General features: G+C 38.2%; 1 protein-coding gene across 5 annotated transcripts in view; it reads left to right on the top strand.

The window, feature by feature from the left end:
* Positions 1 to 11,330, top strand: part of LOC107587820 (semaphorin-6D-like) — a 152,159-nt gene extending 140,829 nt beyond the window's left edge. For all 5 annotated transcript variants that reach the window (XM_016275758.1, XM_016275761.1, XM_016275760.1 and 2 more), the window contains one exon: positions 8,395 to 11,330. In XM_016275758.1, the coding sequence (XP_016131244.1) occupies positions 8,395 to 9,671 (1,277 nt within the window). In that variant the 3' untranslated portion in view covers positions 9,672 to 11,330. The remainder of the gene's footprint in view (positions 1 to 8,394) is intronic.
* Positions 11,331 to 18,859: the final 7,529 nt, after the last annotated feature.

Genomic DNA, 18,859 nt, shown 5'->3' with positions numbered 1-18,859 from the left:
ACGCATTCAGTCCTGCAGAGAGGCTATTAATACCACGGCAAGGGGAGAAACAAAGAGAGAGCCTGAGGTTTAGGGAGTCAGCGAGAGATGGAAACATGTTGAAATTGGGTGGAAGACATCAAGGCTTCCACATCGGGAAAGTGGAAGGATAATGGAAAAGGACGGAGTGAGAAATCTGCTGATTTTGATTCCAATCACACACCAAAACTAGGCTCGGCAAACGCAGGTGTGGTAACTGCTTTAATCGACTTTATAGGAGCTCTGCTCCCGAAAAGAGCAAAGTGACGTCCTTCTCATTAAAGTGTTTCACTTGTAAATGTCACAGTCAGCCTGCCGCCCATGTAGCCAGAGCCAGGTAATAATGTCCATCACCAAAGGTCACAAAAAATTGTTCCCGTTTTCCCTGAAAAATCCTCTTTATATCAAGCCAGCACATGCCCTGACACATGCAGACTCGACACACAGGCTATTAAATAGTGCACACACACTAGTTATTTCTAAAGAACTGTGGGCTCATACGGTGCTCGGATCCATATAATGCGCTTCCTAAAACCCTCTACCCCCCTCTCCTTTTCCTTGCCCCTTCCCTCTCTTCCTCCGGTCCTTCTGACTGGAGAGATGTAGTGTTCTGTTAACCTGCCTGTTTTTTCAGACTAATGCTTCACCTTCTTAAGTTCTAAAGCCTCTCTTATTTTGCCGCTCTGGGTTTAGTTTAGAGTCTCGTAAAGCCTGAGCTCTGTAGTCCGACTTTAGGATTATGGCCTTCAGCTTTTTTAGTTCTTCTTGAACTGTCTGGGTTTTTTTTTTTTTGTCTCAAATAGTTCATAATTTTCTTCTAAGGATTAGAGCTACTTGAGCAACTCAGAGTGAGGCTGTAGCGAGTTCGATTGTTTCCCGCATGCTTGTTTGCTTCTCTAGGGTCGTAAGATCTCTAGCTTGAGCGGCCGCTGGCTTCCATTGAGTTTTCGCATTTCCTTCCCTATCTGCTTGTGTGGTGTGTCAAAAAGTATGTGTGAATCCGCTGCATGAATCTAACGTCATCTCTCGATTGAAAGCGCGTCTTCAGTTTGCTGAAGAGAAGAGTCGCTCTCTTATCAGATACCTGCTTTATTCGGCTTTGAATGCATGATGCATCGTATTATGCATGATGTTTTGAAATGTCATGTTCTGTAAAATGAGTTGACTTTTGTGGATTCTAAAGGTCCTTTCACATGATTCGCATCAACCTTATCCAGTGCATTGAAATCTACAGCGTTACCCCTGATACTGTCTGGTGGTGCAGCTCTCAAACTTGTTCACTGCTAACCTTTCCAAGCACAGCCAATGTTTACTGGACAGTTTAAATGATGTATCATTACATGGATGGTATTGTCACAAAAATTTGTTATGCAGCAACCCCAAAGGAATGTGGAATTTAGAGGGAAAAACATAATTTGTTGTGTTATTTATATATTTATTAACATTTATTTACCTAAATAGACATATAAACTACCGCTCAAAAGTTTGGGATCAGTAAGACTTGTAATGTTTTATAAAGAAGTCTCTTATGCTCATCAAGGCTGCGTTTATTTGATCAAAAATACTGAAAAAAAACAGTAATCTTGCAAAATGTTATTAAAATATAAAATAATGGTTTCTATTTTAATATACTTTAAAATATCATTTATTTCTGTGATGCAAAGCTGAATTTCCATCAGCCGTTACTCCAGTATAAAGTGTCACATGAGCCTTCAGAAATCATTCTAATATGCTTATTTATTATCAGTGCTGGAAACTGTTGTGCTGCTTAATATTTTTTTGGAACCTGTGATACTTTTTTTTCAGGATTCTTTAATGAATAAAAAGTTAAAAAGAAGAGCATTTATTTAAAATAGAAATATTTTCTAACAACATACACTACAGTTCAAAAGTTTGGGGTCAGTACATTTTTATTCTTTCTTTTTTTTAAAGAAATTAAAACTTTTATTCATCAAGGATGAGTTCAATTGATAAGAAGTGATAGCAAAGATTTATATTGTTAGAAAATATTTATATTTTGAATAAATGCTGTTCTTTTAAACTTTTTATCCATCAAAGAATCCTGAAAAAAGTATCGCAGTTTCCAAAAAAATATTTGGCAGCACAACTGTTACCAACATTGATGATTCTAATAATAAATCAGCATATTAGAATGATTTCTGAAGGCTCATGTGACACTTTATACTGGAGTAATGGCTGATGGAAATTCAGCTTTGCATCACAGAAATAAATACAATTTTAAAGTATATTAAAATAGAAACCATTATTTTATATTGTAATAACATTTTGCAAGATTACTGTTTTTTTTCTGTATTTCTGATCAAATAAATGAAGCCTTGATGAGCATAAGAGACTTCTTTAAAAAACATTACAAGTCTTACTGATCCCAAACTTTTGAGCGGTAGTGTATAATAAAAAATGCCTTTTAGTTTTTCTTTTTTGAAAATAATAATAAAATAATAATAATAGCCAATCAAAACAATTGCTTGGACTTTTTTTGTTCAGATGCATGTTAACTTGTTTGTTTGCTAACAATATATGGTTTATATATAATCAACCATATAATAATGTTTCTCTTGCTACCTAGCAACCTCTTAATGTCTCTCCGCCATGACTTTATTCACATCGTTTCCATGTGAAGGTAAAAAAACGGCACATGTGCTTCTGTTAAGATCACGCCCTGATGCGAGTTATGTGAAAAGGACTTAACTGATTATTAATTGTATATGATCACTATGCTGTATTTTTAAGAAGGATGCTAATGTCCAAAGATGTTAATAATACCATACTTTCATGTAAATTCTTATCAAACCATTTACATTGACTTCATAAAAGCTTCTGCAGAATCTATCAAATAAAGCATTTAGGGGACAAGAGCGCTGAGCTGAAAATGCTAATCTATTCAGACAGAATATTTTCTCATTTCCTGCGTTCACTGATTCAGACGCGCTCAATTATTTACTTTTGTTTGCTGTTCTCTGTGTGCCTGCTCATATTGTCAATTATATTCCATCATGAGATAAAGTAATACTCATCCACGTTTAATTTTCCAGCGGATTTTGCACTTTTGTGTGGAGATCAGATGATGTCAGTCACCTTTTGACTGAATTAATTTGCTCCCATTTTTGGCATTTACTTGTGTTGAACTAGATACAAAAGGGCTTGATTTCAACTTCTCATAGCCCTCTATAAAGCCGTCTGGAAAGTTCTAAAGACAATGCAACATTGTTCAGCACAGCAGTGAATTTGTAAAAGCCTCTCAGCCAAGACCCCACAGACATTCATCACTATTTCTGAAGGCTGATCATTTCCCATCCACTTGATGGTATACAAATTAAATGTAAAGCTTTTTACCATTTAAAATGTTTAATTCGCCAACTAGTACTATACTACTAAAGAACCTCTTGGTTTGAAAAAGCAATACCAGTAGCAAAATACCCATCTGCGTGATTACAACTACACTATTCCCAGCTTCAGGATCTCAGCATGTCCTGCTTATTCCACATTTAGCCCAAGAAAGATTATTTATGACAGCATTGCTGCTTTCACATCAGCGCAAAAACACTAGATGTAATTGGGTAATCAAGAAGCGAGACTATTGAATGCCATGGAAAGCCATGAGCATAACACAACTAATTATTAACTTCTCCCAAAAACACCAAGTGAGTGATGGCCAATATACTTAAAATAAAAATGGGTTTTCATTGTGATGAAACCATTTATTTCTTAGTGTTATGAACATTTAAATAACTTCAATATCCATTTTCAGATTAAATGTGTGATGGAAAGGTTCTACGGATGTTAAAGTTTCTTCAAGGAGCCATAGATGCCAGAGAATATGCTTTAACAGTGTAGTCTCCTTACAGATAAGATTATTCCTCCTCTTAAGCAAAAATCAAAACAGAAAACCTGAAGACCTACATAGATATAGTCCCACAGGAAAAGGCTGTTTTCTTCTCACCTTTGTTCTGAGATAAAGAGCATAAACTGAACAACAATAGCCCTTGATGCTCTGTGACTCCTAGGATCCCACTATCACCAAATGGGCCTGATCTATTCAGTGATATCAAATTTATGGTGCATAAAAAGTTCCATTCCCGAGCTTTTCACAGGCAATCAACCACACACAGAGAGCGAGAGAAAAGAATAGACACCAACAAAGCATTCAAAGAAACAAGGGTTTGTGTGTGAAAATGTTAAAGGGGTGGTTCACCCAAAAAATGAAAAATCTGTTATTGTTTACTTGTATGAATTTGTATGGACAAAAAACATTCTTCAAAATACCATTTATGTTCCACAGAAAAATGCAAGTCATATGGGTTTGGAACAACATAAAGGTGAATAAATGATGGCAGAATTCACATATTTGAGTGAAGTATCCCTTTACAGAATAAAAAATTTAAAAAATATTTATCATGTTTTTACCACTAGCCCACAGCAGTTCATTTAATGATGTTATAGGTGATATTTCATACTTGTTGAACTTCACTAATAATAAAATTCTGCCATCCTAATGACTTTTGATAAAAGTCCCATCTAAAAGTAATTTATATATGAATCTGCCATTAAAAAGGCCTTTGTCCGGCAAGTTTCTCCATATTTTACAGATAAACAAGCCTGACTGAGATTACGTGGGTTCTGAACATGGAGACTTATTCTGCTGCTCTTGCTAAGGTTCAAATAATTTCAAGCCGTTTTAATGTCATTATTATATAAATGGTGATAACCAAATTTTACTCCATTACTTTTATCTTAAATGAACGTTAACTTTGGAACCCCTCGTATATACACACTTATATTTTAGCAGAGCTTTGAGAGATTGCTCACAAGTCTGCTTTCAATTAAACACACTTTTTTTGCCCTTCAGCTTTTTATGGACGTCTCCAGCACTTCTTTCTCCCACTCTCCAGTTCTTTGAGAAGGAGTTACTAGGGTTTTGACAGAGGCCTACACAATCCCTCACACAGCCAAAAGGAAGATTGAAAGACTTAAAGTTTTCACCACTGAAAATCTGTCACTCATTTCTCCCCACCACTTCACTCTATCAACCTCTTTTCTTCTCACCCACTCTCTTGACTCTCAGTACCATTCATTTTTTTCCTCTCCTTTCTCCATAAATCTGTCATTCTCTTTTTTTTTTTTTTTACAGTAGTCATCTTCCTCAGTTCTCTCTATCCCTTTTCTCTCCTCTTCATGCTCGTTCTCTCTTTCTTTGAGTCAATGAGGAGTTATTGGATATTTGACACTTTGATACTTTCAGTACTACCATGTTCATTTTCATTCATTCTTTCTTTATTATTATTTGTATTTTTACTATGTACTTGTTTCAAATATACATTTTTGTTTTACTTTCTTTCATTTGTTCCTAATTTGTTTGTTTTTGTTTTCATGTATTTTGTTTTATATGTCTATTTAATTCATTTATATCATTAAATATTTTCAATGATATACATTTTTTAGTAAATTTTTTGTTTTCTCCTTCCTTTTTCAATAATTCTCTGTCCTCTATCCTTCTGCTTTCTTTCTTTATTTCTTTCTTCTTAATTTTCTGTTTGATTGTCTTTTGGCAAAGTTAGGTCTGTATTATGCCTGTCCCTGTTCTTCACATATTTATGCTATATTTAGCCTCTGTTCTGCCAAGATGCTTTAAAATGGAGATAAGCCGGCAGCCAAAAACTGCTTTTTTTAACTGACGATCATCTTGTTTGCATGCCCCTGAAAATAACTGACCCAATTACAAAGTCAACTAGATATATATTTAAATTTTATCTATGTATTTTTTTTATTTATTTTCAAGTCTGAGTTTTTGTGTCATTGAAAACTCTACTATTCCATTGTTAGCTTGAATATAAACTGTAGTGCTATAAAGTGTTAGCATACATTCAGCCTAGTATTTTATTTGGATACTGATGACTTAATATTAAGATTTGAGATCTAATTTGGGCTTTTAAAAAATTACCTTTAGAAGTATGAGTGTACAGTACAAAATGCTTCTGTATTATGCCTGTCCCTGTTCTTCACATATTTATGCTATATTTAGCCTCTGTTCTGCCAAGATGCTTTAAAATGGAGATAAGCCGGCAGCCAAAAACTGCTTTTTTTAACTGACGATCATCTTGTTTGCATGCCCCTGAAAATAACTGACCCAATTACAAAGTCAACTAGATATATATTTAAATTTTATCTATGTATTTTTTTATTTATTTTCAAGTCTGAGTTTTTGTGTCATTGAAAACTCTACTATTCCATTGTTAGCTTGAATATAAACTGTAGTGCTATAAAGTGTTAGCATACATTCAGCCTGGTATTTTATTTGGATACTGATGACTTAATATTAAGATTTGAGATCTAATTTGGGCTTTTAAAAAATTACCTTTAGAAGTATGAGTGTACAGTACAAAATGCTATTGAGTCATGAAAGAGGACTACAAACCTGTTGTGACACTAAAAGTGTGTTTGTGAGTCACCCATCGCGTAGCATATGTCGGCCCTCAGTGCTTCCCAGGGGCCAAAGACCTCAGTTTATAGACCAGCAGAAAGCAGACGAATGAGTCAGAGGAAGATAAAGGTCCCTTCTATTATTCATAACATCTTCCGGTATATTTGCACATAAGTCTGTTATAGCTTGCAAGAAAATGAGGCAAACTCTGGCAGGTCTATTAGAAGATTGATTCTGTTGTATGTAAACATTAAACATGTCAGTTATGATGCCTCAGAAACCCCATCTTATTAAAAGAACAAAAAAAATGTTACATGCTTCCAGTAACTATTCTGGGAGACATGGAGATGTATGCGCACTAGGCTACTCTTTTAGAAGTTTACTTAGCTATAACTCATTCTGGTTTGCATCTATAAACAGTTAGGCAGAAACATTTTTACAGGAGAGAATTGAGTTGGCGGGAAGCTTTCCACCTGCTATAGCTAGCAAAGCACAGTTGTTGCTCTGCTAATGTGTTTGTATTGATGCCTGAAGGAAGATTATCCTTGTTTTCTCACATATTATGCATTCATAGTTGTATTTTTGCTTGCAGCAGCTAGAAAAAGCACAATAGTGTCTCACTCGCTCTCTCCCTAACTCGATAAATCACAAACGGTGGTCCACCCACTCTGTTCTTACACTGTGTTGTGTTTGCCATTGCTGTTCGCTGACATGAGCATCAGTAAGACTTTGTTGGCCTTGCCAAAAGTCTTAAGCAGCTAATAACATCTTTTAAGCTATCTTTAGTTTTGGCTCTCTACAGTGTGCAACAAATGTTGCCCTGTAGACATTTTCATTTGATAAGATAAAGGTGTAATAAATTGTAATAAACAGATATTTGAAACTTTTTCCATGAATATCTTTTTATTATTTTAAAATAGGGCTCAAAATACGAATTTACTTCCTGTATGTTAGCTTTGATTTAGCTATTCTTTTTTCTAGCTTTAACTTTACTAGTTTTATTAGTTATCTAGCTTTTATTTATGTATTATTTGTTCATTAATTTTCATCTTTGTATCCATCCATCTATCTATCTTGCTTTCTTTCACTTCTCTTCACTTTCATGGCTGTGATGTGTATAAATAAATCATAGGCTGCTTTTACAAAAGTAAGACGAGCCATTTTACATGTCCCGCCCAAATTTCCAGTTCCAATACATTAACACTGTAAAGGAATCTGTGCTCGTCAATTGATTTCATGGGGTCTTTGTTGTATTAAAATTAATCAAGACATAACATTTAGTTTCTAAGCTGACACTTTTTTACCAAAGCAGCTTACAGCTCATTGTAAAATACCTCTAGATGTAAAATACCTCTAACAGCAGATTTTCCGTTTACTGGCTCTCTTATAAATAAAGAAGAACAGAAAAATGAGAAAAACAAGGAAAGGCTGACTGCGCAGATGGCAGTGGGAGTTACTAATTATCTGAGCATGCACATGTTAGCGAAATCACCTCTACCCTCAGCTCATTAAGACAGTAAGGTGGTCTGTGCATTCATTTTAATTTGCAGTCACTGAAAACATCTCCATATCATTTTCGCACCACCTTAACGCCATATGCAGCTCAGTGTAGAACAGCACAATCAGCTGTGAGTCAAGCACATAGCACTGCTGCTCTTGAGACTGTGGCTAATGAGAGAACCACTTAGCTCCCTACAAGACCATTAGCAATTGTTCTTGAGGCTCTAGCGCTATTTGATGTTGAACCAATGAGCATTTGCAGATTGATTCTGAACAGCCTGCTAAGCCAGCGCTCTGCTTTGTTTGTCAGCAGTTTCTAACATGAATAGAAGTCTGCTAAGAACTCTACAGACTCTCAAACTGTTAAAAGCTAACCTAACTGGCACCTCACTGTGTCTTTACAGTGCACTCATCTCGCTCTCTTCCCCTCTCTGCAGGAGTGCGCCGACCCCCTGAGGTAGATAAGTCCAACCACAGTGTTCACTACACTCTGCTCATTGCGTGTGTTCTGGTGGCGTTTGTCCTGGGAGCTTTCCTCTCCGGATTCCTTGTGTCCTGTTACTGCAACCACAACGTGAACAAGACCAAAAGGCTGTCGAAAGATCCAGAAGCACCAATCCCACATGCTCTATCCCTGCGCAGCCTGGCCAAGCTAAACGGCTTGCTGGAGAGCCAAAACAAAGACGAGAAGCTGGAGGTATCTTCACCCAAACTCTACAACTCTTTCTTTGCGAATGGAAAAGAGCAGGCGCATCGCAGGAATGCCCATCATGCTGCCATGACAGAACTCATTCACCCACATCATCACCACTCTGCAGAGCTCTCTGGCCTTCCCACGCCTGATTCGACGCCAGAGCTCCCGATCAAGAGTATGAAGGCCTTCAAGAACCAATGGGAGAAGAATCAAAACTGCAATAATGCTAAAGAACCCAAGTCCCATAACATGGGAGCATCTCGGCCAACCACTGGAATGCAGCATCAGATTTTCCCCTTCTCCCAAGGACTGACCAACGGACAAGTACTAGGTAGCTCAGCACACATGGAGGAACGCAAAGTCCACAATGTGGAGCGTGTGGCAAGCCAGCCATATCACTGCTACCCACACAAGATTGTGGATGTCACCTCACTCGACGAGCTTCTGAAACACATCCACGAAATCAATGTGGCTACAGGCAAGAGTCCCACTGTCCTCACCTCGTCAATGTCAGCCAACACCGGTCAGATGGTGTTCGCAAACCGCATACAGCCGCAGATCCCGGAAACAGAGTCTGCACCGTACTACAGTTCCTCCACGCTTCCTCGGGACAGTCTAACTCGCCGCATGGATGTCCCACCAGAGATTCCTCCCCATCATCAATCTACTCTAGAGAGAGTGTCCCGTCACCCGTCTCAACGGCACTCTTTGATAACCACTCCCAAGATGCCCAGCGGGGGCGTGGTGCCACGGCAACACAGCTTCAACCAGCGCAGCGCCCATCAGCCCCTCCTGCTCTCTCGAATGAACTCGAACGGCAGCAGTTCGGGTTGCGACGTACGGCACCCACTCATCCCTAACGGATACCTAACTCGCCAACATAGCTACAGCGAGCAGCCAGAAGTCGTCCGTGGAGCTATTGTCCGTCGGACAGCCTCGCTCAAGCCCGACGTCCCGCCCAAACCGCTGTTCATCCCTGCTAGCTCGCCTGTCAACCAGGCAGGGAAGTTCAACTACTGAACGATGGAGAAGAAAAGCCTGTGGTTTTTCGTAAAAAGGCTACTCGACCTCTCAGAACTGATTGTAATCATGAACAATTAAAAGACTGGATGAATAACTTGCCTTTATGGGAAACAAATCCTCTGGAGATTGGCTGCCAGTGTTGTTGACTTTACATTTGAACTATGACTTGTTTTTCTCTGTTTCATGAATATATTTGTACCATATTGGTATTGCTCAGCTATTGGCCATTAGGAGAGGAGGAGTTACAGGAGTCCACCTAGATTTAGGCTGCCACAGTGATAAGTGTGTGGCTTTACGGTGTTACTTTGGACGGTCTAGACAGGTGTCACTGATCCAAAACTCTGTACCTGAACTTTTATCTGAACAAGTGTGTACACACCTTGTTTGATATTCTGATCTTTCTTGCTTTGGCTTAACTATTCTGTTGATGTAGAGTTGATGAACTGTGCTGATTCCAATTAGAAATGTGTATATATGCATGCGTGTGTGCGTGTGTGTGTATATATATATATATATAAATATATATGTATGTGTGTGTACATATACATACCCAGTGTATGTATCTAGATTACTGAAATGGTTTAGCCCCCTCAAGTTCCTTCGCCTTATTTTGAAAGCAGATGTGCTGTTGAAATGCCCACACAACTTGAAGTGATCTCTGTAAAATCCATAAGCAATAATCTCCACCCCATTCTGTCCACTCCAGTGTAATGCAGTTATAACAACTCAAACTCAATAAAGTTTAAATTCAGATTAAATATGGCTAGAGAAACAGTACATCTGAACGCTCGGGCCCAAGTGAGGTGAATCAGTCTTAGTGTTATAAAGGAGATGTATGTATATACCTAAGAAGAATCTATTATTTGTCTATACGCTCCAGAATCAGTGTGAGGTGCTCCAGTATTTAACCTTTGTCTCCTCTGTTAAAATCATTCAATTGGTGAAAGTGAATCCAAATTTTTAAATCTCTTACATTGGAAACATCAAACACTGTGTCCAATCCAGGTGTGATAAACCGATAAAGCTATCTCTTCTATGTAAATCTTAAGTTTTTGTCTTGAACCATCCATGACCACTTTGTGTTCTATTATATATAGCTCCACCCACAGTGAAATCTGATTGGTCTAAACTTCTGCTCCATAAACATCATTGGCTCTGCCATGAAGCAGTTTGACACACTGAAACAGGTCGCACCTGGATAGGACACGGCATAAGAGTCCAGAACAAAAAGATTTCTTACTCTTGTCCTGAGTTATTCCTATATTGTGTTAAAATGTATCGATATTAACACTAAAACTGTTTTGTGTAAATAGATGAACAATAACTAGCCAAATTTTAATTGTTTGTGTAAATTTGTGCCTTATTTAATATGATGTGTTAAGGGGGGCGGCAGAGTGGGAGAGGGGACATAAGGAAAGGGCAGAGAGGCCGTCATTTATCTTTTTATTTTTAATATTTGTATTTTTTTTAAGCTTGGTTGTCTGTATGTCATAACTGTTGTAGATATATATTTCTAGATACTTTTGATATCCCCAGGCTGTGACGCTTTTGCATTTTGGAACAGCATCTACATAGTTTTCCCTCCAAAGAGACATCTATCCATCTATCTATCTGTCATCTATCCATCTATCTATCTAGCTATCGTTCTACCACTCTTATCATTCTATCTGTCGTTCTATCATTCTATCGATTGTTCTATCTATTATTTTATCATTCTATCTATTGCCCTATCCATCACTTTGTGTCCTTTCAATTGCTCTATGTATTTCTTTGTCTATCATCTATCTATCGATCGATCAATCATTCTATCGGTCATTCTTTCTATCACTCTGTCTATCCATGTCTATGTTTTCTATGTATTTTTCTGTTTTATCTCTTTTTCTTGCTTTCATGTTGAACTCAGCCTTAGTTTAAGAAACCTGTGTCTTCACTGACAGGTTTGTTCTGAAATGTATAAAGGGGCCGATACCGATATGGTGGCCGATATATCGTGCATCCCTAGATGTAAGATACGTGAACTTCTAAACTGCAGCGTATCTTCAGATCTTATGTTTAATGGTGAGAGCAAGACTTCTTAGTGTGTGTGTGTGTGTGCACGTGCGTGCGCGTGCGTGCGTGCGTGTGCGCGTGTGTGTGTGTGTGTGCGCGCTTTACGAGGAGACCATATCAGTTGGCTGTAGTTCAAACACATACCTCCCTTTGCTTTTCCCCAGTACTTCAGTCTGGCAGAGTAACTCAGAACAGTTCCTCTGCTCAAAGGCATCTTCATCTTCTTCTTCAGTCTGTCTTAAGACTATGATGTGTCTGCTTTTGCATACATTTTTGGTGCTGGTCTGAGATACAGTTTTTATCATGTACACTTGAATGAACCTTTCAAATTGGCTGCCTGTAACTGTGTGCTCTGTTTCCCCTCACAAAACCAAATGCAATGTCACATTTTAATAGATGGCTACCACATCATATGCATCCCAGGTGGAAAATGGACTGAGGGTTGAATCCCTGCGCCGTCCTCGACGGAAATCCAGAGCGAGGAGACTGAGTGGAAAGAGACTGGTGTAGTTTCTTTGAATTTCTATAGATATTATGATGGAAAGGGAACCGCGTGTGTCTGTTTTATCTGCTTTAACCATTGAGGTTTCTGTTATTGCACAGTGTAAATACAGTCCTGGAGTTTCCCAGGATTCAGTGCTCTGTTATGATTACTATTGGGCAAAGCCCTATGGATTCTCCACCTCTGCTTTTATGGAATACTGTTGTATTTTCCTTATAACAGAAATAAATGAAAGATCATAACATGCATATTGTTTTACTGATTGATCATTTTGCAAAGTTTGCATGCTTTGCTTATTATCTGACACTTTTCAGATGGCTTATGCATGTTTTGCAGCAGCAAAAAAAAACAAACACATTTGGTTGTAGTCAATGTCTCCCAGCTCTCATGATGAAAAAATACAGCTGATTCTGGTGTTGTTGGCCAATCTCAGCTGAATTACAAGGATGCAATGGATGATGTTTACCATACCTCTCAAGGGCCAAAAATGACTTAATAGCCAATTAGTTCCTCTGGGCCCTTGAATTGTAGGTGAATATATATTAAAAGTGACGTCTATGGCTCTCTAGCCAAATCGGGAGTGCATGGAATTTATGCTTTAACAATGGTTACAAGTTTACAGCACAGTTCTACAATACAATTAGTGGAAAAAGTTAAAGATGAGGGTTCTGCTTCTCCACATGAATATACATATGCCTGTTTCACACACATTAAAATCCTCTGGTAAGCAAGATGTGCTTTACATTTCACTGCATACAAGAATCTGTGCTTTACTTTCAAATTCAAGATTTTTACCATTTCACTACTGTTTTCTCAATATGTCTCAGATAAGCTCCACTCTGAGAGAAAATAAAGAGCATGAACTTGATTCATGATACGGTGCACCTTGTTTAAATGGTGTCTGGTTCTCTGTTCTTGTTCAAAAGATTCAAGTCTGCTGCCTTCCCTGTTCAAAGGTTCTGCTGGCTACAGATCTAAAGGAAGTTCTGAAGGCAAACAGCACAAAATTAACTTGCTTTCACTGTAAATCTGTGTTGTTATTTGCTCTGTTGTTGTGGCTTCATTGTCTTCTCATTGATTCAGCTCTACAGTGCCACATATTGGTAATATTTGTGCTTATCTTTGCTTTAAATCATTCCTGTCTCTGTAAAAGATTAAGGAAAGCTCACCAGAATCATTGCTTTCACTGAGCTTCTTCAGGTCTAAAAGCAACTGCTCATACCCGTCCAGCCAAAGTAAGCAAGGCAGAACCTGTTCGGTTTCCCACAGTTACTTGGAAATTGAGAAAACAGTCCCTTATGGGCACTCAAAATCTCACACCCTCAACTTTATTTATCCACAGATTTGTCGTATTAGGTAATTTTGCAACAAGTTATGATTTTCTATCATACTACTCTATGTGGTGCTCACTTCCCCACTTCCTATCCATAAAGACTGTGGTGCAGATACGTGGCTCTGGATTCAGCGGACACACTAACTGCAGGTTGTCTGACAGGTGGAGCTGAACAGTCTCAGCTATTACCCACAGTTCTTAGTTCAGTAGTCATCAGGTGTCATCAAGAGAGCTACTACCTGATATCACCCCCTTGAGAATCATCACATTCACGTCTCCTGGTTCTCCCTCCATTTTATTTAGCTCTCTCTTGCTTTCACTAGTTGGCTGTGTTTCTCTGGCTGGTTGTCAGCGCTCTGAGAGCGAGAGGGCATTAGAGAGATGTATTCTGGGAGTCGGAATGAATGGTTTTCATCTTAGAACTGTCAAGAGCAGCCCAACCTTTCTGTAGATAAAATTGCATGCATTTTGTTGTTCGATATACAGAATTTCATCATCGCTGGTGGAGAACAGCTATGGTATATAGTCTGTTCATTGGATCTAAAGGAAAAGGGGGCCCACAAAAATTTAATCCTGGGCCCTGTGAATAGTAGCGATGAACCTGCTCAACATCTGCTGTTCACTCAACCCAGAAAGGTTTTTGTGAAAATGCTGTGGTGGATTGTAGTGATATATTCGGCTGCTTGAGTTTGTTTGTCAGCGTATGGTCTGTATTTTTTTTGTTTGTTTGTTTGTTTCACAATAACACAGCTGAAAGGATATATATACAGATCATTGCATGACAATAGACACTGCTGACATTGCGACATGCAACTCTGCTGACTACATATGTTTGTGTGTCTGTGTGTGTGTTTGCACTCATAGACTCATTGTATGATATGGGGTGCTATGTAGCTGTTGATGGATAAAATGAAATTTCTCAATATGTGCCAAGTGTATTGTTTATTATTATGAGGGCTTTTTTCTAGCCGTATATAAAATCGGATGTCAAATACATAAATAAATTCCCTAACATAATTTCTCAATCTAAATAATTGGATTGAGAATGTATTACCTCGTACCCGTAAAATTAACTCCGCATCAACAGATATTTTATGTGATATTATATGTGCCTATAGACCAGAAAGGGGCTTGAATATAACAAAATTAATTTTGAATAGAAAAAAAAAAATTTTGCATGACTTTTCTTGTTACTTTTCTCTGCCATTATTGCTTCATTTCTAACCTTGGTATCTTAATTTAAGGCATCACCAGTAAATCCCTGCTATGCTTAGAAACATTCTTGTTTGCTTTCAAGTCTCTCTTGTAAAGAGTTTTTTCCCCATTATCTTTCTCTGTATGCTCTCTTTTGCTGTTGTGTCTTGTATCTGTGAGATCATCTTGAAGGTTTTAGCTGATAGTCATGGTTATGATATTGCTGCCGTGTTTGGCATAATATACGATGTTACACTCCTTCATTTGCATTATTTTTATTACAAAGAGATGGATGGTTCTGATATTAAAAATTCCTCCCATTTATTGTTTGTTATTATTGTTTTCTACTGGGAATGTGGGTTGTTGTATCATTCATGTTGATTCATGGTGTTTACTGTAAATGAAGAACGTTAAAAATACTCCTTGTACTTTATGAAACCGAACTTGCTATTTTAGTCAGGCAATATATTATTGCTGAGGCCTTCCACATAGACTGATATCAGATATTAAGTATTTGTGTTTCCCTAGACTGAGCTGTAGTTAAAACAATAATGTTCACCTTCAGTTATAAGTGGTTATCAGTTTATACATCAGTGTACAACATTGAATATACAGTACTGAATCTCTCAACTGATTCATTCAAAACTTGTTCAGGAACATAACAACTAACGGTCTGTATGAACTGGTCACTGAATCATTTATTCAACCGATTCATTCGACAACACTGATTCAGTCAGGAGCGAAAGAAGTTATATAAATTACAGTATATACTTATCCGATTCATTTAACAACACTTCCACTGCATTAAGGACTGAAGGACTCATTCCAATGCCCTACTCCCTTCGAAGGGTGGGTCTACCCTCAGACTAAACTGTATCATCTTGTCGAGCCAATTAGAAAGGAGACGTCATCACAATTAAAGGTGCAGTATGTAACATTGACAGCTAGCAGTTCGAATGGGTACTGCAGTCCAAATTCTAAATACTGGAAAGACTTGTTTCTCCCGCCCCTCCTCCTCAGATTTGATGCTCACACTTGTTGCCAGATTGAGGACACGCAACAGAAATGAGTGCAGTTGAACCTTAGCAGGGAGTTTGATTGACAGGCAACCTGACCAATCATAATGCTGAATCTGCCATTTTTTTATTCAGCGCCATGGCTTGTCGGACATAGCAACATTAATGAAGGGGGCGGGTCTTTGTGAAGGGTCAACTGACAATGGAAGGTGTCAAGCCTTACACTGTAAGTCAGGGCCGGAGTGGGACTCATTTTCAGCCCTGGAGTTTCATGCCTTAGACCGGCCCACAATTTTTTTTGGGGGGGGGGCTTTTTTTTTCTTTTTTTTTTTAAGTAAGGTGCTGCTGTCAGGGAGTCAAAATATAATTACGTCATCATTAGGGTTGCCAATTAACTTCAGAAATGGAAAATAAGGTCATAAACAATTGTGATTCTTTATGTTTTATTCTTTAAGAAAATAGCGTTTATTGTGGTCTTGTAGAAAATAAGTGTTTATTCTTTAAGAAAATAAGGGACAGAATAAGGGACGCTCCAAATATTTGTACTGTACAATAATGTAAGCCTATATCTGCCTACAGTTAAGAAGTTCTCAGAAATATCACATTTGTTTTACTTAACCCATTTATGTACAATACACTACAATACAATAACAAGTTTATTATTGTATTTTTTCTCTCTCTCTATTTAACAGCATTAACTTACAATGAAATATGTCTTCCTTCAGGTAGATTGAATGTTTTCCTGCCTTGCTAAATGTTGGGTTCATGATCAATAAGTTGTATCCACCCAAACTGGAAATAGAAACTGGAAAAAAAATCATCCTGGTGCTCCCAATTAGCCAATCTGGGCCTGCTGTAAGTTGATGAGTTGATTTTTCAACGTTTTAATATGATTCTGTTCATACAAATTTTTGGGTGAATGCCGAGGTATTTTAGGTCAGGTAGAATCTGCAGTCTCTGACCCTGTGTTTTCTGCAACCTGGCAACCCGGGCTGTCAAAATACTACTGGGTAAATTGTCAGTGGTCGGAATCACACAGACTTAAAAAAAAAACACATTCTGACACAGAACCCACATTTCAAAGTAGAATAATTGGCTGTAGCATTGTTTTTCAAAGAAACAAGTATGTGAACTTAGCATAACATATTATTATGCAAATATTAGCAAACATGGTATTTTTATACTTTAGTACAGTGAAGAAATTACATACAGCATCAATAAACCTGCACACAAAATCCTTCATTCCGAAGGGCCCTTTGAAGTGGCCAGTTTTTAGCACTTTGGCTTGGAATGAACCTTCCATATAGCGGCCATGATTGTTCTCACTCCGAAGTGCCCTTCAGTGGCCGATTTTCCCCGTTTTGGACACAGGGTGATTCATTCTGGCAAGAAATAACTGTCTTTATGAGTGATTCGCTGAATCATTCACTCAACCAATTTATTCAAAACATTAATTTATTCAGTAACGACAATAATTTATTTTGCTGTCATATATGTACACTTATGGTTTGTTGAAGTGCACTGTACTCTAGAAGTGTAAAATGCACAGCACTGGTCTGTGTTCAAACTTATATTTAATGTAACGGTGTATGCATCTTTATAATTCCTGAGTGTTTTAGCAGATTCTCAGTCTGGCTTCCATCTCACAGAGACGTTTTACATGCAACAGCACCGCAAACCACACAGCATTTGGATACATTTATACGAACCATAAACTAAAGAAAACCACATGGCTCCATAAGTGTGCTAGGAGACAGACAGCCAGTGGACTGTGTCCTTCAGAATTGCAGTTACAATATGGTGTTATAAGACTCTCTGCTCACTGCTGGCTGTTTGCCTCATTTATATTTTAATAGTTTGAGTCAAAAGAGTCATCGCCTCTTCTATTTCATTCTGAATGAAGATAAATTACATATGCATCTGACAGAGTAAATAACCTCATGAGTGGACGTCCCCCAAAGATGGAGCACCGCAGCATATTCTCTTCTTGTTGTCATGGTAACCTTGTCCCACTATGTCCTCTGTCCATAGACATATGGACAAACATGGCTGAGGAGAGCCTTCTTAAAATCAACAAATGCTTTTCTTCTATAACACACCTCTGGCATCTCTGCAGTGATGCTCAGGGATTCTGAGTTACTCTCTAAAACCCAGACCTAGAACTAAGGGATTCCAGGACTGAGTGACTAGAGGAGTTGCACAAGTAGAACATGTTCCTGAATCAATATTTTTACTGGTCCTTTAACAACATTTCTATTAAACTATAAGTCGTAATTCAAGCCATAGCCGTAACCTGCCCCTAACAGCAGAGGGAAATGTTGGGTTGATATAAAGGTTGCTGCTCTTAACTGTAAATCCGATTGACAAAACCAACAAGAATGCTGATCCAGGAACCTACCTGTGTAAATCATGTTAACATCAGAACATCAGTGATTCAGTAGTTCTAAAGCATGATATATATGTATGTAAATTTCAGTTACGTTTTTGGGTTAAATTGTCCGTTATCATCCGTTATTAGAAATGTTTTAATTTATCAGTATCAGTAAATATTGGATATTTAATTTGAAAGTTTGAAAGGCTCATAAACTGGCAAAGTCGAAATTAGGTTTAGAGTTCAGCAAATACCATGACCATGTCTATCAGATGTCCTTACTAATATAGTGAAGCCAACACGTGTTTGTGTGTTGTGTGGGGAAGTCCCAGGCAGTAGTACAGTAACTGTTAGGTCAGTGGAGGATTATGTGATATGTCTGGCATGTCCAGTATGCCAGACAGCCATGGCACACCCCCCATTACAGTCAGGACTGGTTTCATCCAGTTTTCTCTGGTGCCCTGATGCCTTTACTCAGCACTTTTTCATAGACACAGTAACACACCTGCCTCTGCCTGTCACACTCACACACACATATATATATATACTCTCCCTGACCATCTCACACTAAATTGGCAGCTTTCCCTACCTACTTGCCCCAACCTGCTCACCATGTACACCCTGCATCTGTCCCCCAGAAGCTTGAACGATTCCCAGCCTAATTAGCCACATAAACTCAGCCCACACACACATATATACATTCTTCATCTCTCTACCCAC

Source organism: Sinocyclocheilus grahami, unplaced genomic scaffold, assembly GCF_001515645.1.
Source record: "Sinocyclocheilus grahami isolate Dianchi unplaced genomic scaffold, SAMN03320097.WGS_v1.1 scaffold96.1, whole genome shotgun sequence".
Lineage (NCBI taxonomy): Eukaryota > Metazoa > Chordata > Actinopteri > Cypriniformes > Cyprinidae > Sinocyclocheilus > Sinocyclocheilus grahami.
This window is presented reverse-complemented; position numbering and strand designations above follow the sequence as displayed.